Source organism: Bufo bufo, chromosome 1 (genome assembly GCF_905171765.1).
Source record: "Bufo bufo chromosome 1, aBufBuf1.1, whole genome shotgun sequence".
In the NCBI taxonomy this organism is placed as follows: Eukaryota; Metazoa; Chordata; class Amphibia; order Anura; family Bufonidae; genus Bufo; species Bufo bufo.
Window position 1 is genome coordinate 680,847,583 of NC_053389.1, and position 27,573 is coordinate 680,875,155.

Genomic DNA, 27,573 nt, shown 5'->3' on the forward strand with positions numbered 1-27,573 from the left:
ACCTGTCGAATCTATGCTGACAAGTTGTGCGCTTTATGATGGCTTTTTTTATGCCAGCCTAAACAATGCTGCGATTAAACTGATGCAGTCCTATCCAGAATTGCCTTTTGCATTTTCATGATTTTTTTTTCTTCAGTTGATCCTGTCTAATGTTGATGTTGAGCTAAAATACTTCGATCTTGGCCTTCCATATCGTGAGCAAACCAACGACCAGGTCACAATCGACTCTGCTCTGGCCACAAAGAAGTACAGTGTTGCTGTGAAGTGTGCCACAATCACTCCTGATGAGGCTCGAGTAGAAGGTATTCATCTCCTTGCATGTTTTCTTGTGAAGACCACTACTTTGTTGCCCTCAATGACTAGCAGTATCATACTGGGTGCTTACTGCTGGAAGTGGCTTCCTAGAAGTGATGTTTTAAAAAGTCTTTAACAAGGGAAAATAACCAACAATAAATCCATAGATGTATGAACTGAATATGCTGTGGCTGTCTGGGTACGTCACAAGGCTATAGATAAGGCTACATGCACACGACCGTGTGTGTTTTGTGGTCCGCCAAAAAAAATTACATCCGTATGCCTTTTTCTTTTTGGGGCTACGGAACAGACATACTGATGCGGACAGCACACTATGTGCTTTCCGCATTTTTTGCGGACCTGTTGAAATAAATGGGTCCACATCCTATCCGCAAACAAAACGGAACGGACACAAAATATGTTTGTGTGCATGAGGCCTAACACTGCTATGAGGGTGCAGCCACATGGAGCAAATCTTGCAGCAGCTCCACATCATTGTGTGGATTTTGTTGCAAAAATACGTACTGACGCACTTTGGATTTGCCGCAGATTTCACATTCTTAATGGACATGCGCATTTTACATCTGCAGCATGTCGTGCATAATTTGGTGCACATTCTCTGCATCATGTGGATGAGACTGTTAAAGGGAACCTGTCATTAACTTTCTGCTGACCTCACTGAGGGCAGCATAAAATAGTGACAGAAATGCTGATGTCAGCGGTGTGTCACTCATGAGCTAAAAGTAAGTGGTTGCTGAGAACCAGCATCATAATCATTGCAGCCCAGGCCCTGAAAAGAGTCAGATCTACCTGAGAAGAGTCCTGGTTATTCCTAATCTCCTGCTCTCACCCGTCTGCTGATGATTGGCAGTTCTCTCCTAGAGAGAAAGGGAGAAAACTAGGTAGAAGACGGTCAGTCATCAGCAGGAGAGCAGGAATTCATGGATAACCAGGACTCTTCTCAGGTGGCCATGACTCTTTTCCAGGCCCAGTCTGCAATGATTTGTGATGGTTCTTGGAAACCACTTATTTTTAACTTTGAAATGACAGGCGAGTTGATTTCAGCGGTCTGTCTCTTCCTTATATTGCTGTTAGTATGGGCAGCATAAAGGTGATGACTGGTTCCCATTAAGAGCAGCAGATATTCCACACCATTTCAGTGCAGAAAATCCTCTGTTTACGATGCATTAGGCCATACACTTTAACGGAATGATCAGAAAATGACTGGTTTTTAAGTCAAGTTTTGTTAAATGTTTTTCTTTTTTTTTTAATGTTTTTTATTTTATTTCACAAGTCACTAAAAATGTTTCTAAAATCCTGGAGTTTTTGCACTGGCCAGTAATTCGAAAATGTCAAGACTTCCTGTTCTTTGAGAGCAGCGACACGGGCCATACACACAATGGACAGGAGGGGATCTCATTGACTTCTGTGGGCATTTTCTAGTCCTGACCTCTGCACAGGTCAGGAGGGAGCTGATAAGCTGTGCTATTGTGAATGGTGGATCCTGTTATGTGTATGTAGAAGTTCTCTCGTAATCTTGCCGTGATAATGTGGTGGCTACTGAAACAGGAAGCCTATGAATTAGAAGGCCTAGTGACCAGTATGCAAACCGTATGAGTTTCGTTTTTTTTTTTTTCATCTAGAGGACATGGTAAACTTAACAAATTGCCAAACAAAAAAACATTTTACCATAAAAACGTGATATAAAGAATAGGCTGTTTTCTGATGACACATTGCCTGTTAGTTCCCATATCTCAGTATGTGTGAAGCTGAGTGCAGTGCTAAGGCATAGACTGCCATCCATGGTATGCTTGGTACATGACTCCATGGATGGATTCATTCTTCAGTGCGATTTTAGACAGGGACATGTCTGATGTAGTAAATGTGTATTCGCCATAACATACTGGTTTTGGAGCATATTTTCTTATAATTGTGTTGCGCCATTACTTTTCCAGTTAGTCCTGGGACTGGCAGACTGTGTACAGACATTCCCCTTTAAAATATTATTGGTACCCCCAGTTTTCAATTTTATTCAGAAATTTCGAGAGGGGTGAAAAACAGGAACAGCACAAGGCAACATTATAAAATGTTCCAGAATTGTATCTTGTGGCAAAACATCTTGCATAAAATGGAACTGGTATTGAGATGTGTTAATGTTTTTAAATGCTAGAGTTCAAGCTGAAGAAGATGTGGAAGAGTCCGAATGGAACAATCAGGAACATTTTGGGTGGAACAGTCTTCCGTGAGCCAATTATTTGCAAGAACATTCCACGCCTGGTTCCTGGATGGACACAGCCCATCACAATTGGTAGACATGCACATGGTGATCAGGTAAGACCTTGGTTTGTGGCCTCTTATTGTTGCCATTTGTCCTTTCCATGACAGTTTTTCTTGTTCCTTTTTAGTACAAGGCCACAGACTTTGTTGTTGATAAAGCTGGAAAATTTAAGATGGTGTTCAATCCAGCGGACGGCTCAGCGGCTAAGGAGTGGGAAGTGTTTGACTTTCCTGCAGGAGGTATTGGCATGGGAATGTACAACACAGATGAGGTATGGATGTCTTAATTGACTGTTAAAAGCGGAAAGTTGTTTTTAGGCTACTTTGACATTCGCGTTTGGGGATCTGTCATGGATCTGCACAGACAGATCCGCACCTATAATACAACCGCATGCATCCGTTCAGAACTGGTCTGTTTGTATTATCTTTAACATAGCCAAGAAGGATCAGTCTTGAACACCATTGAAAGTCAATGGGGGGCAGATCCGTTTTCTATTGTCAGTGAAAACTGATCCGTCCCCATTGACTTACATTGTGTGTCAGAACGGATCAGTTTGCCTCCGCATCATCAGGCGGACACCAAAACGCTGCAAGCGGCGTTTTGGTGTCCGCCTCCAAAGCGGAATGGAGACTGAACGGAGGCAAACTGAGTCATTCTGATCGGATCCTTTTTCCATTCAGAATGAATTAGGGCAAAACTGTTCCCTTTTGGACCTCTTGTGAGAGCCCTGAACGGATCTCATAAACTGAAACCAAAACACCTGTGTGAAAGTAGCCTTAGGCTACTTTCACACCTGCGTTAGGTGCGGATCAGTCTGGTATCTGCGCAGACGGATCCGCACCTATAATGCAAACGCTTGTATCCGTTCAGAACGGATCCGTTTGCATTACCATGAACAAAAAAAAAAATTTAAATTTTTTTTTGTTCATGATAATGCAAACGGATCCGTTTTGACTTTACATTGAAAGTCAATGGGGGGCGGATCCGTTTGAAAATTCAGCCATATTGTGTCAACTTCAAATGGATCCGTCCCCATTGACTTACATTGTAAGTCTGGATGGATCCGTTTGCTTCCGCACGGCCAGGCGGACACCCGAACGCTGCAAGCTGCGTTCAGGGGTCCGCCTGCTGAGCGGAGGACAAACGGAGCCAGACTGATGCATTCTGAGCGGATCCGCATCCACTCAGAATGCATTAGGGCTGGACGGATCCGTTCGGGGCCGCTTGTGAGAGCCTTCAAACGGAACTCACAAGCGGAGCCCCGAACGCTAGTGTGAAAGTAGCCCTACCCGCACATTAAGGTTGTGTTTCTACTATAGATCATAGTAACAGTAAAAATTCTTCATTTTATAGCCACATACAGGCATTTTTGTACTGGTGATGTCTATTACTGTATCAATGTCAGATTCATATTAAAGAACATTTTAGCCCAGATTTGGCTCAATTGTGGCATAAAAATCTGCCTAAAAGTAAGCCAGCTAATAGTTGGTATAGAGAAGTGTTTGCACCAGATTTAGTATACAGTCTGAGCCCCTGTGTGGGTATTGAAGTCTTTGTAAGAGAACATTACATCTGTGCCGCAGGCTACTAGTACAGTTGGCTGTAGATGTCCTTTGGGTATCATTTGCCATCTAGTGCCTTGATACCATGAAAAGGTAAACAAAATATTGGGCCCAGATTACTAATGTGCCACAAAAGCTTCAGTTAAGAATTTTGTTGCTCGCTTAAAAAGGAGTGAGACTTATCAGGGAAGTGCCAAAATTGCTCCACAATTCATCTATGCTTGATAGATGGCAGCTCTGCCTAAAACATTGCTGCTTTACTGTGCTTTGGGACACTGGACTTATAATAAAAGGTCTTCAAAATTCTTCACTTGGAGTGCTGCTTTTTACTATTCAAATTCTGAGTAAGCCAGCCAATAGTTGGTAGAGTTAGATGAGTGTCTGCAGCACATTTATCATCCTGCCCGAGCCCCTGGTGCAAGACTAGACGTCTAGGATTTACCCATCTTTAGGATTGGTAAATCCACCCCTTAGCTCCCTGAAATTGTAATACATTTGTTTTAGTCTGGCATCTGATATAAACTTCCTAACATTTAATCTAAAATCTCAATTTTAACTTTGGTATTAGAGGTTGTCTGCTTTTTACTGTTGATGCCCTATCCTCAGGATGGGTCCTCAATCAGATTGAGGTCCCAGCACCCCTCGCCAATGAGCTGTTTTAAGAGAAAGCAGTGCTCCTACCAGTGCTGACTTCTCTTCAAACATGGGTGTCCGATGCCTATCCAATGCATCTTGCTACTGCCACCTGTTGGAAGTGACTCCCTATGAGTGTGTTTTTAAGCCTTTAACCCCTTAGTGACCAGCCTGTTTTGGACCTTGCTGACAGTGTTTTTTTTACTCTTTTAGTCCCCTTCCAATAGCTATAACTTATTTTTCTGTCTAGCTGTATGAGGGTTCATTTACGGGACAAGTTGTAGTTTTTCTGGGAGTGAGATAGGAAAAATGGCAGTACTGCCACTGAGTATAAAGAAGTCTTCATTCTTTGGGTCAGTATGATTAGAGATGCCAAATACATAGTGTTTTTTTTTTTTTTTTTTTTTTTACTACTTGTTCAATTAAAACCTTTTGCATCACCACTTCCCAAGACTCATAAGGTTTTCTTATAGCTTTTGTAATAAAAAAAGATTAGCTTTCATTTTGGGGTAAATTGCACTTAATCACTTACTTTTTTCAATGGCAACTAAGAATAAATTAACAATTAGTAACTTTTTTTAATTTTTTTTATTACTTTTCACTTTGCATTAATCTTGGTCTTGAACTTGTGCTTTGTCTGCAGTCCATCTCTGGCTTTGGGCACAGCTGCTTCCAGTATGCTATTCAGAAGAAATGGCCTCTGTACTTGAGCACAAAGAACACCATATTGAAGGCTTATGATGGCAGGTTCAAGGACATCTTCCAGGAGATCTTTGAGAAGTATGTATACAAGGAGTGAAATGTTTAATGCAGCTGAAACTGTATTGGTTACTTTTAGCTTCTGTAAGGGCTCTTTCACACTTGCGTTATTGTCTTCCGGCATAGAGTTCCGTCGTCGGGACTCTATGCCGGAAGAATACTGATCAGGATTATCCTAATGCATTCTGAATGGAGAGTAATCCGTTCAGGATGCATCAGGATGTCTTCAGTTCCGGTACGGAACGTTTTTTGGCCGGAGAAAATACCGCAGCATGCTGCGCTTTTTGCTCCGGCCAAAAATCCTGAAGACTTGCCGCAAGGCCGGATCCGGGATCAATGCCCATTGAAAGGCATTGATCCGGATCCGGCCTTAAGCTAAACGTCGTTTCGGCGCATTGCCGGACCCGACGTTTAGCTTTTTCTGAATAGTTACCATGGCTGCCGGGACGCTAAAGTCCTGACAGCCATGGTAAGTGTAGCGGGGAGCAGGGGAGCAGCATACTTACCGTCCGTGCGGCTCCCCGGGCGCTCCAGAGTGACGTCAGGGCGCCCCAAGCGCATGGATCACGTGATCACATGGATCACGTCATCCATGCGTATGGGGCGCTCTGACGTCATTCTGGAGCGCCCGGGGAGCCGCACGGACTGTAAGTATACTGCTCCCCCGCTCCCCGCTCCTACTATGGCAACCAGGACTTTAATAGCGTCCTGGGTGCCATAGTAACACTGAAAGCATTTGGAAGACGGTTCCGTCTTCAAATGCTTTCAGTACACTTGCGTTGTTACGGATCCGGCAGGCACCTCCGGCAACGGAAGTGCATGCCGGATCCCAACAACGCAAGTGTGAAAGAGGCCTAATACAGTTGCTGTTTTTCAGCTGGTGGTTGGTGTTTTCCAAACCTAAATGTCCTATAAAGAAAAATGGGTTTCTGCACAAACTGAACATTAAAGAATTACCCACACTTTAGCAGAACTTTTCATAGTGACATATTGGGGTACTTAAGTTTTCTGGTATTGAGTTCTGTCCTAGGGGCTCAATTCCGTTCAGTATGCATCAGGATGTCTTCAGTTCAGTCACTCTTACGGTATTTGGCCAGAGAAAATACCGCAGCATGCTGCGGTATTTTCTCCGGCCAAAATTCCAGACCACTTGCCGGATCCGGTACCAAGTGTTCCGGAAAACCGGATCCAGTTTCCCAATCTGTGCATGCGCAGACCTTTAAAGAATGTGAATTTTTTTTTTTTCCTGATGACACCAGAGAGACGGATCCGGTGTTTCAATGCATTTGTCAGACGGATCTGGAAACAAATGCCTTCCATTTGCATATGGATTTCTGGATCCAGCAGGCAGTTCCGCCGACGGAACTGCTTGCCTGAGTTCAACAACCCAAGTGTGAAAGTACCCTTAGTGGGTTTAATTGGTGGGGTCAGAGTGCTGAGACCTGTCTATTGCTAAAACATGGAGCAGGAAATGCTCAGCTGAGTGCCGTCTCTTCTCGCTGCTGAAAAGAATTGAAGACTGCTTCAACTGAAAGTCTTAGACCATCTTTGGGTCATTCTTTGGCAGCGAGGAGAGAGTGCTTCTGGCTCCTTGTTTTAGCAATTTGCAGGGGTCTCAGCACTCAGAACCCCACCAATCAACTCATTTAATAGGTCTGACATATCAAAAATGTTGCTAAAGTGTATTTACTTTTGTTTAAAAAAGAACAAAATAGCCTTTTCTGTGATTATTGAAAACTGTTCAATAACAGCTTTTGAAAAATAAATAAAGCTGTATTCCAAGGGCTTCATTCTAACTGACACCTGGGTAGTAGTGGGGTAAGATCTTTACTGACCTTGCACTAGTTGCACACTAGTGTTTAAAATCTTCTGGCAGGCTATTCCTGTAGAGGAACAGCCTGCTGGAGTTTGCTGGAGCACCTCCAGGCTTATTGACTATAATGGGATCCAGCCTAGATCGGGCATGATTGCCAGGATTTACTGGACAAAAACAGGCAGGGTCTCCTGATAGTCAATGGGCTTTGGTGGGGTAAGACAGTATCCAGCTATGCCGGAAGATTTTTATTGCTAGTGCTAGGGGGACACAGGTTAAGTGCTACCTCCGCGGCTGTTCCGGATTCAAAAATGGGATCATCAACCTGAAACTGACCTAAAAAGTGGCAGCTTAACTGTAGTAAATATTTTCAACAGTTTTCCTTCTACAGCTTTCACTTTAAGAGCCGTTAAAGACTAGCAGGCTTCATTTTACACTGAATCTGTCAGGGAGCCGCCCTGACTGTTTTTTCTATAGCCTTCTCTGAACTCCTGACATCACAAATGCTCTTAAGCCATAGTCTTATTTAGCTTAAAGGGGTTCTCTCACTTCAGTAAGTGGCATTTATCATGTAGAGGAAGTTAATACAAGCCACTTATGTATTATCCATTTTGCCTCCTTTGCTGGCTGGATTCATTTTTTCTGTTACATTATTCACGGCTTGTTTCCATGGTTACGACCACCCTGCAATCCATCATTGGTGGTCGTGCTTGCACAATATAGGAAAAAGCACTAGTCTGTGAGCTCCCATGGTCCCGGCCACCAGAGGGGCTGACGCCTTTTCTTATAGTGTGCAAACACGACCACCACTGATGGATTGCAGAGTGGTCGTAACAATGCAAATGAGCTGTCCATAAAGTTGTGGAAAAATGAACCAAGCCGGCAAAGGAAGCAATATGGATAATACGTTCAGAAGAGCCTTGTATTAACTTATAAATGCCATTTGCTGAAGTGAGAGGACCTCTTTAAATGTGTTTGAGCTAGTTGGTAAATGCACTTGAAGTGAAAGCTGTAGAAGAACGGTTTATAATTTAATAAAGACCAATTGAAGAAAAATATTTTAGCCCATTCTGAGTAAAATTAGATTGCCCACAAAGGTGTCCAAAGCCTTTATGCTGAGGGTGATGGTAATGAGAATCTGGCTAATCTAAGGTACAAAGTATATCCACTGTATTTTAATAGCATGGTTTTCCTCTTAGGCATTACAAACCACAGTTTGATAAACTGAAGATCTGGTATGAGCACAGGCTGATCGATGACATGGTAGCTCAGGTACTCAAGTCTTCTGGAGGCTTCGTCTGGGCTTGCAAGAATTATGATGGAGATGTCCAGTCTGATATCCTTGCTCAAGGTAGGCTGATCTTCTTAAACTTTGATACTGGCCCAGTCTGATGGAGTAACTTCTATTGAGGTTTTTATATAGTTAGTTAGATTCCACGAGATCTTAACTATAATTGGGCATTGAAACTTATTGGAGGTACAGGATATGGAATTTTCTGGTCTGCCATACAAATCTGTTCACAGGTGTATGGGTCTCTAAGGGTGCATGCACACAGCGTTAAGAATAACAGTGAAACTGTCCTCAAAATCCATGCCAAAATGTGCAATGAAATTGAGCCACAAATACTTTCACTCAATACAATGAGAGCCCAAAAAAAATCTGCTGCAGTTACATTGAGTGAATTGAGGCTATTACAAGTCCATGGACTAACCATGTACTGTGCTTTTTATTTTATTTTTTATTTTGCAACTGAAATTCTGTAACAAATATGTGAGTTTTGCATCCACCCTAAGGGTCCATTCACACGTCTGTAGTGTATTGCAGATCCGCAATACACCCGGCCGGCACCCCCATAGAACTGCCTATTGTCCGCAATTGCGGACAAGAGTAGGACATGTTCTATTTTTTTCCGGGGCCACACTCCGGAAATGCGGATGCGGACAGCACACTGTGTGCTGCCCGCATCCATTCCTGCTCCATAGAGAATGGACGTGTGAATGGACACTTACTCTACTAAGGCATCCTCTTCATGACACCAACTTGGGAGGCCTGGTTTTAAATCTAATGTAGCTTTATACATTATCCTATGGGGGAAAATTACAAACCAAAGTTGGCGCTGTGGCACAAATCACAGCCAATCTGATGTTAAATGAGATTTTTAAAATTGTCTGTAAAGAAACATGTAAAATTGGATGTTGCAAGTCAGGCATAGTCCACTTGATGTCGCAATTTGATACTGCAGTCATCTGGTTATGGACCAGTGTAGCCCTAGCATTACTCTAAGCATCGCTGCAAGAATGATGTGCCGTAAAAGATTGGCTGTAGCAGTCACATGTTGGTACAGCATTTTATCACTGCAGTAATGTCTGACAGGTGACCATGATAAAGGAGAGTACTTGATCATGGTCCTGAATATTGAACACTATGGGAGGGGAGCAATATCTTTAGAATACTCTATGGTGCTGTTAACAGATGTACCACAGTACTTGGACATTAACAGCTGGGTTGATGCTTGTCTGTTGAAAAATGTAAATACACATAGTACTGTATAGTACTGAATATGGTTGGTTTATCTTGCAGGATTTGGTTCCCTCGGATTAATGACATCTGTCCTGGTGTGCCCTGATGGAAAAACAATTGAGGCAGAAGCTGCTCATGGAACGGTTACACGTCATTACCGGGAACATCAGAAGGTGCCCTTCAATACCTTAACTTGCTGCCCTCCAGAATTTAACTGTTCTCTATAAGCATGATTATGCCTAGCAGGGAGATGACTCCATAATTCTGCTGAATTCCATAGTATCTGAGAATCCGTTTATTAGGTGGCGAAGTTTGCAATTGTAATAGTTTAAATACAAATAATATTGGAGGTTAGAACTGTGTAAGTTATACTTGTTGCTGTAAACCTTTTTATAAAGTTGATTTATTTTTCTTTTCCCTCTACACGAAGGGTCGTCCCACAAGTACAAATCCCATTGCTAGCATCTTTGCATGGACCCGGGGTTTGGAACACAGAGGAAAGCTGGATGGAAACCAGGATCTGATAGAGTAAGTCTTTTTACCTTAATGCACGGTACAGCTACTGGATTATAGTAGATGAGGTGCTGATCCAGAGAGCACAACTGTTTTTAGTTGATTTTTAGCCGTATCTGTTGTACCAAGGGATGATAAACTACCTATATGGTATGCTGTATTGCATATAAAGGTTGCTGGGTATCCTGTACAGGATCAGTATTTCAATAGTCAGCGACTATAAATTCCTGTTTCTGGTCTTATCATTTAATATATAACTTTTATTCATTCTTTATTAAACAATACATTGCCACGAAAACAAAGTGAAAATGTTAAAAATACATATGGAGGCCTACTATATTTGGGCTGAGGTTATAATGTCTCTACTTTGTTGGTAGATCAGAAGGATATTACTACATATCTCTCAGAGCGGGGTGTAATCTATATAATGATATAGGAATACGGCGGCCTGCAGACGCCAAGCATACCTTAACCACCTCCGGACCGCTGTACGCACAGACGCGTCCTGGAGGTGGTTGATTCATTCCTCCTGGACGCATATACGCGTCCTCTCGCGAGACGCGAGATTTCCTGTGAACGCGCGCACACAGGCGCGCGCGCTCACAGGAACGGAAGGTAAGAGAGTTGATCTCCAGCCTGCCAGCGGCGATCGTTCGCTGGCAGGCTGGAGATGTGTTTTTTTTAACCCCTAACAGGTATATTAGACGCTGTTTTGATAACAGCGTCTAATATACCTGCTACCTGGTCCTCTGGTGGTCCCATTTGTTTGGATCGACCACCAGAGGACACAGGTAGCTCAGTAAAGTCCCACCAAGCACCACTACACTACACTACACCCCCCCCCCCCGTCACTTATTAACCCCTTATTAGCCCCTGATCACCCCTGATCACCCCATATAGACTCCCTGATCACCCCCCTGTCATTGATTACCCCCCTGTCATTGATCAACCCCCTGTAAAGCTCCATTCAGATGTCCGCATGATTTTTACGGATCCACTGATAGATGGATCGGATCCGCAAAACGCATCCGGACGTCTGAATGAAGCCTTACAGGGGCATGATCAATGACTGTGGTGATCACCCCCCTGTCATTGATTACCCCCCTGTAAAGCTCCATTCAGACGTCCGCATGATTTTTACGGATCCACTGATAGATGGATCGGATCCGCAAAACGCATCCGGACGTCTGAATGAAGCCTTACAGGGGCATGATCAATGACTGTGGTGATCACCCCATATAGACTCCCTGATCACCCCCCTGTAAAGCTCCATTCAGATGTCCGCATGATTTTTACGGATCCACTGATAGATGGATCGGATCCGCAAAACGCATCCGGACGTCTGAATGAAGCCTTACAGGGGCATGATCAATGACTGTGGTTATCACCCCATATAGACTCCCTGATCACCCCCCTGTCATTGATTACCCCCCTGTCATTGATCACCCCCCTGTAAAGCTCCATTCAGACGTCCGCATGATTTTTACGGATCCACTGATAGATGGATCGGATCCGCAAAACGCATCCGGACGTCTGAATGAAGCCTTACAGGGGCATGATCAATGACTGTGGTGATCACCCCATATAGACTCCCTGATCACCCCCCTGTCATTGATTACCCCCCCTGTCATTGATCACCCCCCTGTAAAGCTCCATTCAGACGTCCGCATGATTTTTACGGATCCACTGATAGATGGATCGGATCCGCAAAACGCATCCGGACGTCTGAATGAAGCCTTACACGGGCGTGATCAATGACTGTGGTTATCACCCCATATAGACTCCCTGATCACCCCCCTGTCATTGATCACCACCCCTGTCATTGATCACCCCCCCTGTCATTGATCACCCCCCCTGTCATTGATCACCCCCCTGTCATTGATCACCCCCCTGTCATTGATCAACCCCCCTGTCATTGATCAACCCCCCTGTCATTGATCACCCCCCTGTAAGGCTCCATTCAGACATTTTTTTGGCCCAAGTTAGCGGAATTATTATTTTTTTTTCTTACAAAGTCTCATATTCCACTAACTTGTGACAAAAAATTAAATCTCACATGAACTCACCATACCCCTCACGGAATCCAAATGCGTAAAATTTTTTAGACATTTATATTCCAGACTTCTTCTCACGCTTTAGGGCCCCTAGAATGCCAGGGCAGTATAAATACCCCACATGTGACCCCATTTCGGAAAGAAGACACCCCCAGGTATTCAGTGAGGGGCATATTGAGTCCATGAAAGATTGAAATTTTTGTCCCAAGTTAGCGGAACGGGAGACTTTGTGAGAAAAAAATAAAAAATATCAATTTCCGCTAACTTGTGCCAAAAAAAAAAATTTTCTATGAACTCGCCATGCCCCTCATTGAATACCTTGGGGTGTCTTCTTTCCAAAATGGGGTCACATGTGGGGTATTTATACTGCCCTGGCATTCTAGGGGCCCCAAAGCGTGAGAAGAAGTCTGGTATCCAAATGTCTAAAAATGCCCTCCTAAAAGGAATTTGGGCCCCTTTGCGCATCTAGGCTGCAAAAAAGTGTCACACATCTGGTATCGCCGTACTCAGGAGAAGTTGGGGAATGTGTTTTGGGGTGTCATTTTACATATACCCATGCTGAGTGAGATAAATATCTTGGTCAAATGCCAACTTTGTATAAAAAAATGGGAAAAGTTGTCTTTTGCCAAGATATTTCTCTCACCCAGCATGGGTATATGTAAAAAGACACCCCAAAACACATTCCCCAACTTCTCCCGAGTACGGAGATACCAGATGTGTGACACTTTTTTGCAGCCTAGGTGGGCAAAGGGGCCCATATTCCAAAGAGCACCTTTCTGATTTCACTGGTCATTTACCTACTTACCACACATTAGGGCCCCTGGAAAATGCCAGGGCAGTATAACTACCCCACAAGTGACCCCATTTTGGAAAGAAGACACCCCAAGGTATTCCGTGAGGGGCATGGCGAGTTCCTAGAATTTTTTATTTTTTGTCACAAGTTAGTGGAAAATGATGATTTTTTTTTTTTTTTTTTTTTTTTTCATACAAAGTCTCATATTCCACTAACTTGTGACAAAAAATAAAAACTTCCATGAACTCACTATGCCCATCAGCGAATACCTTGGGGTCTCTTCTTTCCAAAATGGGGTCACTTGTGGGGTAGTTATACTGCCCTGGCATTCTAGGGGCCCAAATGTGTGGTAAGGAGTTTGAAATCAAATTCTGTAAAAAATGACGAGTGAAATCCGAAAGGTGCTCTTTGGAATATGGGCCCCTTTGCCCACCTAGGCTGCAAAAAAGTGTCACACATCTGGTATCTCCGTATTCAGGAGAAGTTGGGGAATGTGTTTTGGGGTGTCTTTTTACATATACCCATGCTGGGTGAGAGAAATATCTTGGCAAAAGACAACTTTTCCCATTTTTTTATACAAAGTTGGCATTTGACCAAGATATTTATCTCACCCAGCATGGGTATATGTAAAATGACACCCCAAAACACATTCCCCAACTTCTACTGAATACGGAGATACCAGATGTGTGACACTTTTTTGCAGCCTAGGTGGGCAAAGGGGCCCACATTCCAAAGAGCACCTTTCGGATTTCACTGGTCAGTTTTTACAGAATTTGATTTCAAACTCCTTACCACACATTTGGGCCCCTAGAATGCCAGGGCAGTATAACTACCCCACAAGTGACCCCATTTTGGAAAGAAGAGACCCCAAGGTATTTCGTGATGGGCATAGTGAGTTCATGGAAGTTTTTATTTTTTGTCACAAGTTAGTGGAATATGAGACTTTGTAAGAAAAAAAAAAAAAAAAAAAAAAATCATCATTTTCCGCTAACTTGTGACAAAAAATAAAAAGTTCTATGAACTCACTATGCCCATCAGCGAATACCTTAGGGTGTCTACTTTCAGAAATAGGGTCATTTGTGGGGTGTTTGTACTGTCTGGGCATTGTAGAACCTCAGGAAACATGACAGGTGCTCAGAAAGTCAGAGCTGCTTCAAAAAGCGGAAATTCACATTTTTGTACCATAGTTTGTAAACGCTATAACTTTTACCCAAACCATTTTTTTTTTACCCAAACATTTTTTTTTTATCAAAGACATGTAGAACAATAAATTTAGAGCAAAATTTATATATGGATGTCATTTTTTTTGCAAAATTTTACAACTGAAAGTGAAAAATGTCATTTTTTTGCAAAAAAATCGTTAAATTTCGATTAATAACAAAAAAAGTAAAAATGTCAGCAGCAATGAAATACCACCAAATGAAAGCTCTATTAGTGAGAAGAAAAGGAGGTAAAATTCATTTGGGTGGTAAGTTGCATGACCGAGCAATAAATGGTGAAAGTAGTGTAGGTCAGAAGTGTAAAAAGTGGCCTGGTCTTTCAGGGTGTTTAAGCACTGGGGGCTGAGGTGGTTAATACATGACAGCACTTTTTTCCTACGCTGCACCTGTCATGTATTAAGGTATGCTTGGCGTCTGCAGGCCGCCGTATTCCTATTCCGTTGTTTGCCCTACCATAATTTTTAAAAGTATTAAAGATGCAGCTCCCCCGACATGTTTCACCGCTAGATGCGGCGTCTTCAGGGGAAATGGAGCTACTATCAACGTTGATAGTAGCTCCATTTTTATGGTAGGGCAAACAATGGAATAGGAATACGGCGGCCTGCAGATGCCGAGCATACCTTAATACATGACGGGGGCAGCGTAGGAAAAAAAAGTGCTAAAAGCACAGCTACTGAGAGACTCATAGAAAGGGGCCAGATATAATCCAAAGAAGCACTTTCTATAGGGTAATCAGCTAATAGAGTGCAGTCTAGATGACAGAATGCCTGGTGTCGGCTGACATTGCAGACATAAATTATGGCGATATAGTTTATATCATTATATAGATTACACCCCGCTCTCAGAGAGATATGTAGTAATATCCTTCTGATCTACCAACAAAGTAGAGACATTATACCCTCAACCACAAATATAGTAGTCCTCCATATGTATTTTTAACATTTTCACTTTGTTTTTGTGGCAATGTATTGTTTAATTAAGAGAGAATAAAAGTTTTATATTTTAAATAAGACCAGAAACAGGAATTTATAGTCGCTGACTATTGAAATACCAATTTTGACCACCTGGGTACAGAGGGTCATTTGAAATATATCTGTACAGGATCAGCATCATGTAATAAATGAGTAATGTGTAGTGGGGGGGGGAAGAAACGTCACTGCTGCAGTCATTGGCCTCTGGTCTTATGTCATGTACTGCTGAGGCTAGCAGTCATGTGGGGGTATACAGGCTTAAGGCCTCATGCACACGACCGTTGTGTGCACCCGTGGCCGTTGTGCCGTTTTCCGTTTTTTTTCGCGGACCCATTGACTTTCAATGGGTCCGTGGAAAAATCGGAAAATGCACCGTTTTGCAGCCGCATCCGTGATCCGTGTTTCCTGGCCGTGAAAAAAATATGACCTGTCCTATTTTTTTCACGGCCAACGGTTCACGGACCCATTCAAGTCAATGGGTCCGTGAAAGAACACGGATGCACACAAGATTGGCATCCGTGTCCGTGATCCGTGGCCGTAGTTTAGTTTTTATACAGACGGATCCGAAGATCCGTCTGCATAAAGCTTTTTCAAAGCTGAGTTTTCACTTCGTGAAAACTCAGAACCGACAGTATATTCTAACACAGAAGCGTTCCCATGGTGATGGGGACGCTTCTAGTTAGAATACACTACAAACTGTGTACAAGACTGCCCCCTGCTGCCTGGCAGCACCCGATCTCTTACAGGGGGCCGTGATCAGCACAATTAACCCCTTCAGGTGCGGCACCTGAAAGGGTTAATTGTACTATCATATCCCCCTGTAAGAGATCAGGGCTGCCAGGCAGCAGGGGGCAGACCCTCCCCCCCCCCCCAGTTTGAATATCATTGGTGGCCAGTGCGGCCCCCCCCCCCCCTCCCTCTATTGTAATAATTCGTTGGTGGCACAGTGTGCGCCCCCTCCCTCCCTCTATTGTAATAATTCGTTGGTGGCACAGTGTGCGCCCCCCCCCCTTCCTCCCTCTATTGTAATAAATCGTTGGTGGCACAGTGTGCGCCCCCCATTGCCCCCCCCCCTCTATAGCATTAACAACGTTGGTGGCCAGTGTGCAGCCTCCCATCTACCCCCCCCCCCCCCCTGCCCCCCATCATCATTGGTGGCAGCGGAGTTCCGATCGGAGTCCCAGTTTAATCGCTGGGGCTCCGATCGGTAACCATGGCAACCAGGACGCTACTACAGTCCTCGTTGCCATGGTTACTTAGCAATAGTACAATAGTAGAAGATTAATACTTACCTGCTGCTGCGATGTTCGTGTCCGGCCGGGAGCTCCACCTACTGGTAAGTGACAGTGACAGGTCTGTGCGGCGCATTGCTAAATGAACCGTCACTTACCAGTAGGAGGAGCTCCGGCCGGACACGAACATCACAGCTCCCAGGTAAGTATGAATCTTGTACTATTGCTAGTAACCCGCTGCCACCAATGATCGGGGGGGGGGGGGCGCAAGATGGGAGGCCGCACACTGGCCACCAATGTTGTTAATGCTATAGAGGGAGGGGGGCCAATGATTGCCACCAACGATTTATTACAATAGAGGGAGGAAGGGGGGGGGGGGGCGCACACTGTGCCACCAACTAATTATTACAATGGAGGAAGGGGGGGGGGGGCCGCACGGGCCACCAATGATATTCAAACTGGGGGGGGGGGGGGGGGGGGGTCTGCCCCCTGCTGCCTGGCAGCCCTGATCTCTTACAGGGGGATATGATAGTACAATTAACCCCTTCAGGTGCGGTACCTGAGGGGTTAATTGTGCTGATCACGGCCCCCTGTAAGAGATCGGATGCTGCTAGGCAGCAGGGGGCAGTCATGTACACAGTTTGTAGTATATTCTAACTAGAAGCGTCCCCATCACCATGGGAACGCCTCTGTGTTAGAATATACTGTCGGAAATGAGGTTTCACGATCTAACTCATATCCGACAGTATATTCTAACATAGAGGCGTTCCCATGGTGATGGGGACGCTTCAAGTTAAAATATACCATCGGATTGGAGAAAACTCCGATCTGATGGTATAAAAGGGACTCCGGACTTTACATTGAAAGTCAATGGGGACGGATCCGTTTGAAATGGCACCATATTGTGTCAACGTCAAACGGATCCGTCCCCATTGACTTGCATTGTAATTCAGGACGGATCCGTTTGGCTCCGCACGGCCAGGCGGACACCAAAATGACATTTTTTTCATGTCCGTGGATCCGCCAAAAATCAAGGAAGACCCACGGACGAAAAAACGGTCACGGATCACGGACCTACGGACCCTGTTTTTGCGGACCGTGAAAAAAAACGTTCGTGTGCATGAGGCCTTACACTGAGGGCTTTTTGCACCCTTTACTATTGTGCCTTTTGGTGGTTTTAAAGGGAACCTCTCACCCCCAAAAACCATCCCAAGCCACCAGCAGTACCTGAGTAGCCAGCAGTGTGTTTCCAATGATCATTTTCTTCCTGAAGGCAGATGAAGCAAAAGCTGATTTTCTAGTCATGCTTGAAGTCATGGGGGCAGCGGCCTCCTTCAAGTCGAGGTAACCGTGCCTCCTTCCCTGCCCCTTCTCCTGTGACTGACAGCCGGCTGTTCGGCAAAGGCAGCTGAACTCTTGTGCATAAGCGCTGTCGGTCACAGCGAAGGGGAAGCGGTTCCTGTGACTTGCACAGGTGGCTTTTATAAAGTTGTGACTTTTTATTCCAGAAAAGTGACCTACTTAAATGAGAAATATGCACCAACCAAAGAAAACCACATAGGCTTACTCTGGTGTTCAAGTTAATAATAGTTTATTGTATAGTGGATTATGTGACCGGTTTATTTATCTCACTAGATAGAAACGTGATATATTCTTTCTTGAAGATGTCTGCAGTAGTAATCAGAAGAGCAAAGCTGTGAAACTGCCTAGAATCTAAACTCTCGTGCTCCCTTATTGCAGTTCCTCCTGCCTCATTGCTGTTTTTAAGCTGACTGTTCCTTTCTTGCAGCTTTTCCTTGAAACTGGAGAAGGTTTGCGTTGAAACTGTGGAGAGTGGTGTGATGACAAAGGACCTGGCTGCCTGTATTCACGGCTTAAGCAAGTAAGTGTTAATTCAACAACTGGAATTTTGTCCAGACATTTAAGTTGAGCTTCCATTTCATTGTGGTTCCTTTGTTTCTCCTTCAGCGTCAAACTCAACGAGCATTACGTGAACACAACAGACTTCCTGGACACGATCAAGAATAACCTGGACAAAGCACTGGGAAAGAAATGAAGTTTGCACTAGTTCAATGGCCAGACAGTTTTACCTCATTTTTAACCTCTTCAATTTAGGAAGTCACCTGAGTGACTTTGGAACAAACTTTTTTTAACCCGTTTAATGCTGGTTGTATTAAACACCCTGCACAGCTGCAGAACCGGGACAGGTGTTTGTCACCTGTTTAGTGTTGGACTTCATTTTACTGCACCTTTTTGTATCTGTCATCTTGCCCAAATGGTGCAATGTACAGTGAATAAAATCTTCACAAACTTCTTGTAAATTGGCTGAGAATTGTTTATTACTGTATGTGAGGAAAAGGTCCTGGTGGCTTGCAGGACTCTTTGGAGTATTCGTATGTGTTGGGCTCATGAATGTTCACAAATACCTAGTAACCGTTTATAAGGCTGAAAAGACACCTGTTCGGCCTGTTATCCTGCAAGTTGTTCCAGAGGAAGGCAAAGAAACCTTGAGGCAGAAGCCAATTTTCCTCTTTAAGGGGGGAAAAAAACTAAGGAATAACTACCTGGATCAATGACTTCTCCAGAAATCTAGTTACTTATAACCTGTAATACTACACTCCAGAAATGCATCCAGTCCCCTCTTGAGTCTCACCGCTCTTGCAGTAAAGAATCCTCTTGTAGGTTTCTGTAGAAAATATTTATACATGGCTATTAGATCTCCCCCTCTTTTCTAAAGTGGATAACCCTAATTTCTTGCCCATTCCATTGGGGGACACAGACCATGGGTATAGCTTAAGCCACCACTAGGAGGAGACACTATGCAAATAAGAAAAAACAGCTCCTCCTCCACTGGCTATACCCCCATGCTCCAACAGGAGGACCTCAGTTTTAGCTTAGTGTCGGATAAGGAGGTGACACTCCTGCTCATGCAGGGTTGTCCCTGTAGTTTTTCTCTTCTCCCGTTTGTTTTTTTCTAAACAGAGGACGCAGGGTCGCATGGTGCATCCCTGGTCTCTCAGCGCGAGTGCCAGGGTCGAATGGCCGTCCCTGGCTACCTTCCCTTTCCCCCAGAAGATAAGTGGAACCGGGCTCGACCTGCAGCTCCGGTGGCCTACCAGATCCAGGGTCACCTACTCCTGCCCTCTATCAAGTGCACTGCCACTCCTTGTGCCAGATGACTGAAGAGGTGCCCCATGCTGGTCCGGAACAGAGGGTGAAGACTGCAGGACTCGGATAAGTACATCGGCTCTCCTGCAGCTCCCCCTCCCCCCGTGCTCACACTGTGACACGGTTCTTCAGGGCTTACCTGTGGATATGAGAGGGCCTGCTGGCTGAGAGGGAGGAGGGATTCCTTCTTGGGGCAGTGGCTATTCACCGTGCCATGCTGCTGTGCCCTTTTCCCGTTTTTTTGTTTATACAAGGCAAGCTGGTAGCTCTGTTGTAATGCTGTTGCCCCATGTCCAGGCTTTCAGTGTTCAAAGCCCCTTTCAGCCTCTAAAATATTTCCCCCCTGCATCCTGACGGCGGGCGCCATTTTCGGAGCCGGGGTCTGCCTTTGTTTCCCGCACGCGCACATTTTTTTTTTTTACAGCGATTTTTTTGCGCGAGCTGTGACGCGACTGAGGCTCTTCCACTTTGCCTCAGCGCTTCTCTATGCTTGGCTGCTACTCCAGCTCCTCACAGGTCACAGTAGGACAGATAGTGTTCTGCAAAACTGTAGGAGACCCTGACTCCGGGATTGCCGTCGTCATGCCAGACCAGGGGTGCCCCAAAAATCTAAAGCGACACCTGAGGTCCCACTGGGTAAGGTATGCTGCTTGCCACTATAGTTTACAGGCTCCTGTGACTCTTGCCCTGCCTCGGGACAGGATCATCCACCTCCCCCTCCATCAAACCAGCCGAGTCCCTCCTCCGCCCCTTCGGAGCCCTCCTGGGCCTCTGCCATAGCTAGGGCGGCCGCGGACTTGTTCAAAGTCTCGCGTGCGGCCATGACCTTTATGGAACGCATGGCGGCCTCGGATCCACCGCCTGCGATGCCTGTGGTTAGCACCGCTCCACCTCTCGGTGCCCCCCCCTCCCCACAGAGGACGCTCGACCGTTAAGAGGCAGCGTGCGCGCCAGCATCCCTCCTCAGATGACTCTGCTTCTCCCCCTCGCCTGGAGGCGTGTTCAGCCTCTCCCCTTCGCGGGGACTGCAGGTCTGAAGGGGAAAGGTCCGGCTCGGACGAGGACACTGAATCGGAACCCTCGCCTAAGCTCTCCACCATGGGGGCAGACTTGGTCACGGCGGTCCATGACACCTTTGACATACAGGGGGAACCTCCTTCTAGTAGCCAGGAATTCCCCCTTTTCCACTCCAGAAGGGGTGACGCACCAGAGGCAGTGACATTTCCCATTCATGGGAGTCGCCAAGGTACTTTCTAAGGCTTGGGAGCGCCCTAATCACTGTTCTTTCTGCCACAAGGCGCATGGATACTCTGTATCCTTTCCCGGCAGATAATGCGCGGCAGTGGTCTTCTCCTCCTGTCGACCCGCAGGTGGCCAGATTGGCTAAGAATTCGGCAATACCAGTCCTGGACGGGTTCTCCCTACAGGACTCCGTTGATAGGCGTTTGGTCTCTTTCCAAAGCCATCTTCACTCTGGTAGGCACTGGTCTGCGGCCCGTGTTTGCCTCGGCCTGGGTAGCCAGGGCGCTTTCGGTGTGGTTGCAGCGCCATCAGGACCTCGCAGAGCAGGATACCTCTGCGGACACCCTGAGCTTTGCCCCCCAGATGTCAAAGCGACAATATTTCTGTGAGGCCTCATTGGACTTCAGCACTCTCTTTGCGCGGATTTCGGCCCTCTCGGTCACGCAGCGCAGGGAGGTCTGGTTGAAGGTCTGGGACGCCGACGCTTCCTCAAAGCGCTCCCTCACTAACCTCTCCTTTGCGGGCTCCAGGCCCTTCGGTGCTACGCTGGAAGAGGTTATCTATGACGCTACGGGGGGCAAGAGCACACACCTGCCCCAATCTAGATCCAAGCGTGCCTTCAGAGCTTGCCCCTTTAGCTCTAGAAATCAGTCCTTTCAAGACAGCCCCCTCCTCCGGTGGCTCTCAGGACTCCTGCAAGAAGCCTTCCTTTACACCTCAGCCTCCCTGGCGTCCTCTGGCACAATTCCAGGGGAGTTCTGCCCGCCCCGTGGCTCACAAGCAGTTCTCCGCCTGAAGGGGCGCCCCCCACCGCCTGCAGTGGGGGGGCCGTCTGCTCTCCTTTCAGCAGGTCTGAAGAGCTCACGTTCAAGACGCCTGGACCCTGAAAATTGTAACTTCTGGTTACAAGAGAGAATTCGCTTCCAGACCTCCGGAAAGTTTCTTCCCTTCTCGGGTTCCGGGTGATCTGGCCAGAGCCTCGGCCCTTTTTACAAGTGGTCTCTTCCCTTCTGGTCCGGGGAGTAGTTGCCCCAGTTCCTCTGGAGGAACAGGGTACAGGGTTCTACTCAAATCTCTTTGTGGTGCCAAAGAAGGAGGGATCTGTACGTCTGATCCTAGACCTGAAGCTCTTTAACAAGTCCCGTCGGGTGCGGAGGTTCCGGATAGAATCCCTCCGCTCCGTTATTGCTTCTCTTCTTCCAGGGGAGTTCCTTGCGTCAGTGGACACCCGGGATGCCTATCTGCATGTCCCTATCGCAGAATCTCACCACAGATTCCTGCGCTTCGCCATTGGCGGCCGTCATTATCTCTGGTGCCCTACCTGGACGACATACTGATAAAGGCCTGCAGCAGTTCGGCTGGCTGATCACCACTGCCTCACGACCCTGCGAAGAACCTTTGGGAGTGAGGCAGTGGTGGGAAGACAGAGGAGCGCAAAGTCTCGCCACGGAGACACCAGAGCGTCCACCCCGTACGCCTCAGGATCCAGAGCTCGGGCCAGGACGCCATCAGGTCCACGTCCGGGTCGGCCCCAACGGCAACAGACGTCCTCGAATACGTCCTGATGCAGAGACCACTCTCCCGGATCCACCCTGTTGCAGATGAGTCTGCCATCCAGTTTTCGACCCTTGGGATGTACACTGCAGACCATATTGGAACATGAGCTTCCGCTCACTAGAGGATTCATTTCACCTCTTGCATCACCTGTCCGGCTGCGGGTTACGCCTTGAAGATTGATGTAGGCCACAGCTGTGGCATTGTCCGACTGGACCTTTATCAGGAGACCCGCTAGGAGGGGGCTCCAATGAGACAGAGAAAAATTACTCTGAGCTCCAGTATGTTGATCGGAAGGCGGGCTTCCACTTCTGACCCACCCTCTGAACCGTCCGAGCCCGGAAAAAGCCACCCCAACCCCGGAGACTAGCATCTGAGATTGGGAGGAAGGACACAGACTCCCGTATCCGAGAGAACTTGTAATCCGGAAGGAATACTTGGGCTGCAGTGGTGTCCAGAATCATCCTCAGGAAGGTCCCGGGGTAGGGTTTCCCCTAGCGGGGGTTACCGCGCACGCCACCAGGGCGGTGGGGGGCCTCCCTGGGCTAGGCGCAATTGAGCCTCTACATCACAACTTTGTAAGGCAGCCACCTGGTCGTCCTTACATACCTTTACCAAGTTCTACCAGCCGCACTCTCTGGCATCGGCTGATGCTGCCATAGGGCGCAAGGTATTGCAGGCTGTGGTTCCTGTTTAACCGTTGGACGTTTCCCTCTGGAGGTGTTGGTCTTCCCACCCCATGGACTGCTCTAGGATGTCCCATGGTCTGTGTCCCCCTATGGCATGGGCGAGAAAAGGAGATTTTTTTTTTGTGAAACTCGCCTGTAAAATCTTTTTCTCGTCTTTTCCATTGGGGGACACAGCTCCCACCTATTGTCTGTTACAGGAGGGGTTGGTTCTATTCTACGCACTGAGGTCCTCCTGTTGGAGCATGGGGGTATAGCCAGTGGAGGAGGAGCTGTTTTTCTTATTTGCATAGTGTCTCCTCCTAGTGGTGGCTTAAGCTATACCCATGGTCTGTGTCCCCCCAATGGAAAAGACGAGAAAAAGAGGCCACCCATGGTCTGTGTGGGGTTTTCCCCCCTTTTCCTCTGCACTCCAGAGGACATTCTGGAGTAGATCTTGTTCCTGTACAGCGGGGGCCTGTTATCTCTCCACATGTACATGGTCCTCCTTCCCTTTCTCTGTGGAAGCTGACCGTGCACTACAAAACACGCTGCACGCCGACCTAAGCGCGAAGCCGCAGCGCTGTGCTCTGTTCTCGGCCTGCAGGGGGGCGGAGCTTGGAACCAACATGCTTTAAAAACGGCAGATTCAAACGACACTGCTGCTTCCTGTGTGGTGTTCCCCCCTGCAGGCCTGATTGATCCTACACCCCCCCCCCCCCAGCTACTCCAACCGTGAGTTTTCCTCTGTCGAATATGTATCACTCTGACATGCTTAATGTATATGGTCTCCTGATACCTGGTTGCTCCTCTCTTATAGGGAGTGAAAGAGCCCAGAATTAAATCCAAAGTCTCTAGATGTGCAACTTGTACCAAGAGACTTCCTGAAAATCATAAAAAGCTGTCAATCTTGCATTAATGAGCTTGTAAAAGAAGAGCAACCATCGATCCGTATGGAAGTTAAATCTATGATCCAGAACGAGATAAAATCCTCCCTCAAATCCGTTCCTCCTGCTCCACCTGCAAAAAGGTCTAAGACAGGCATCCTCAAACTGCGGCCCTACAGCTGTTGCTAAACTACAACTCCCAGCATGCCCGAACAGCCTACAGCAGGGCATTGTGGGAGTTGTAGTTTTACAACAGCTGAAGGGCTGCAGTTTGAGGATGCCTGGTCTAAGATGTCCGTTCCATCCTCTGACGCAGAGGACATGGAGGCTTCGACCTCTAGACAGAACATTGATATTTGATGCTCTATCAGAGGGAGAAATTGCAGAAGATAGTAAAAAAAAAAAAAAATCTCTTCTGAGGATATGGAGGAATTAATGGGAGCTGTAAGAACTACCATGGACATTGAGCACATACAAAAGCCCCGGTCAGTCCAGGATGAGATGTTTGGAGGACTTAGAACAAAGAAATCCAAAGTGTTCCCAGTAAATGAAAATATTAGATGATTCTGGACGGATCCAGAAAGGAGATAAGGTGTCTCTAGGGAGTTTAGGAACAGACTTTGATCAAGCTGAAGTAAAGATCTTTAATGAAATGCCAAAGATTGATGTCCAGGTAGCAAAAGTTGTCAAAAAGACCCTTTTGAGGATTCCTCTCAACTACAGTATCCAATGGAAAGGAAGGCTGATGCTCTGAGAAAATCCTGGGAAGCATCCATGTTTGGCATAAAAACGAACATAGCGGCAAAATCAGTGGCTAGAGCCATGTATTTTTGGATCAGCGAATTAGAAAACCATATTAAAAACAGGACTCCTAGAGGAAATCCTAAACTCTATTCCCCTTCTCAGGTCAGCGACACCGTTCTTGGCGGATGCCTAAGCTGAATCCGTTAGGTTTGCCGCAAAAGATGTGGCTCTCTAATTCAGCGAGAAGAGCATGGTGAATAAGTCTTGGACGGCAGATATAACATCTAAAGCTAAGTTGTGCTCTTGCTTTTTCTGGAGAGTAAGTTTTCGGTCAGACTCTATTCTCAAAAAAGCAGCTGACAAAAAGAAAGGGTTCCCTGAAGAGGGTAAAAAGAAGCCTTTTCGTGCCTTTAACCCTCAGTCTAGATCCTACAGGGGCAAAGGAAAATCAGGGAGGTGGAGCTATCAAAAAGGGGGGAAAGGCAGGGGTTTCATACTCAATCCCCAAAATAAACAATCCGATAAACAATGACTCCAAGGTTGAGAAGTTTTCTATCCCAGTGTGAATCCATGACCCGGAGCCCCTGGGCCTTGGACATCATAGAAAACGGATACAGGATAGAATTTTCCTCAACTCCTCCAAAGAATTTCTGCATAACCTCCCACAGCCAGAGCGTGTTAGGAAAAATTTGGCAGGGAGGCTTAGATTTAATAGACTCAAAAGTGGTAACAAGTTCCCGAACAAGAAAAGGTTGTTGTTCAAACCTTATTAGTCCAAAAACCAGGGCCGCCACCTGGTCTAATGTAAATGCGTTCATAAGACATTATTGTATTGATGTGTCTGCTTCTGCTGATCTGACCTTTGGACAGAAGGTCCTTCAAGCAGTCTCCCTCCCTAAGTAATCTGATAGTTCTCGTGGTTAAGCCGTCATGGTGGACGAAATGGAAAAACCGTAATTAGACTTACCGGTAATTCTGTTTCGTTGAGTCCACCATGATGGCTTGTAAATCATCCCCCCCCCCCCTTCCCCGAGGTTATAAGAGGGGCTAGAGTATGAAGTAATACTGAAAAAAAAAAACATTTGGTAATTTGTAAACACTGAGGGTGAGAGTGGGTGGTGGCCTTTTAGACTCTGTGTTCCTGCCCCTACAGAGGTCAAGGGGTCAATCTCGTGGTTAAGCCGTCATAGTGGACTCAAGGAAACAATTGCCGGGAAGTCTAATTACGTTTTTTTGATAATCTTTCAGGGTACTGTAGTCCACCCAGTCCAGTTATTACTTTAGTTGCCCTCCTCTGAACCCTCTCCAGCTCTGCTATGTCTGCCTTGTTCACAGGAGCCCAGAACTGTACACCGTACCCCATGTGTGGTCTGACTAGTGATTTGTAAAGTGGCAGGACTATGTTCTCATCACAGGCATCTATGCCCCTTTTGCTGCAACCCATTATCTTATTGGCCTTGGCAGCAGCTGTCTGACACTGGTTTCTACAGCTTAGTTTGCTGTTCACTAAAAGTCCTTTTTTTATGTCGGTGTTGCCCAGTGTTTTACCATTTAGTATGTACTGGTGACTTGTATTATTTCTTCCCATGTGCAGGGCCGTCTTTACCAAGGGGCAAAAGGGGCAGCTGCCCGGGGCCCAAGGCAGCTGCCTCTTGAGCCCTGCTAGCCACTGCCCCGGGTGTCAAGCTGTCAGCTACACAGGGGGTGCTGCCATTCCATGCCTGCACTGAGTCCAGGCATCATGATCGTACTGTGTTAAAGTTGTGATCAGGACCTTAATGACATCATCACCATGTGACCAGTAACCTAGCAATTACTGGTCACATGGCTATGAGGTCATCACAGGTCCTATCAGGAGTGTTGCAGAAGTTAACTGTGGAGCTTTTTTGTGTGAAGATTACATCAGAAAAAGGTGACAGGGGCTGTTATGTTAATATACTGTAAACTACTGTATTGTGGTGGGCTGTATACCGTGTGGGGGCCTGTATACCGTGTGGGGGCCTGTATACCGTGTGGGGGGGGGCTGTATACCGTGTGGGGGGGGCTGTATACCGTGTGGGGGGGGGCTGTATACCGTGTGGGGGGGCTGTATACCGTGTGGGGGGGGGCTGTATACCGTGTGGGGGGGGGCTGTATACCGTGTGGGGGGGGGCTGTATACCGTGTGGGGGGGGGCTGTACACTGTGTGGTGGGCTGTACACTGTGTGTGGGGGGGGTGGGGGCTGTATACTGTGTGGGACTGTATACTGTGGGGGGGGGCCTGTATACTGTGCGGGGGCCTGTATACTGTGCGGGGGCCTGTATACTGTGCGGGGGCCTGTATACTGTGTGGGGGCGGCCTGTATAGTGTGGGGGGGGGCCATACTGCTGTACTGTATACTGTGGGGGTCTGTATACTGTGGGTGCGGTATAGTGTGGAGTGCTGTACTCTATAGTGTGGGGGGCTGTATCGTGTATAGTTTGGGGTGCTGTATACAGTGAGGTGTTGTATACTGTGGGCTGCTATACTGCTCTACTATATACTGTGGGGTACTGTATATAGTGTGGGCTGCTATACTGCTCTACTATATACTGTGGGGTACTGTATATAGTGTGGGGTGCTATACTGCTCTACTATATACTGTGGGGTACTGTATACTGTGTGGTGCTGTATACTATAGGGTGCTATAC

General features: G+C 46.4%; 1 protein-coding gene across 1 annotated transcript in view; it reads left to right on the top strand.

The window, feature by feature from the left end:
* Nucleotides 1-18,964, top strand: part of IDH2 (isocitrate dehydrogenase (NADP(+)) 2) — a 33,188-nt gene extending 14,224 nt beyond the window's left edge. Inside the window, exons 3-11 of the mRNA XM_040414134.1 lie at nt 137-302; nt 2,465-2,625; nt 2,700-2,843; nt 5,411-5,547; nt 8,539-8,690; nt 9,921-10,033; nt 10,291-10,388; nt 18,433-18,525; nt 18,612-18,964. Of these exons, the coding sequence (XP_040270068.1) occupies nt 137-302; nt 2,465-2,625; nt 2,700-2,843; nt 5,411-5,547; nt 8,539-8,690; nt 9,921-10,033; nt 10,291-10,388; nt 18,433-18,525; nt 18,612-18,699 (1,152 nt within the window). The 3' untranslated portion in view covers nt 18,700-18,964. The remainder of the gene's footprint in view (nt 1-136; nt 303-2,464; nt 2,626-2,699; nt 2,844-5,410; nt 5,548-8,538; nt 8,691-9,920; nt 10,034-10,290; nt 10,389-18,432; nt 18,526-18,611) is intronic.
* Nucleotides 18,965-27,573: the final 8,609 nt, after the last annotated feature.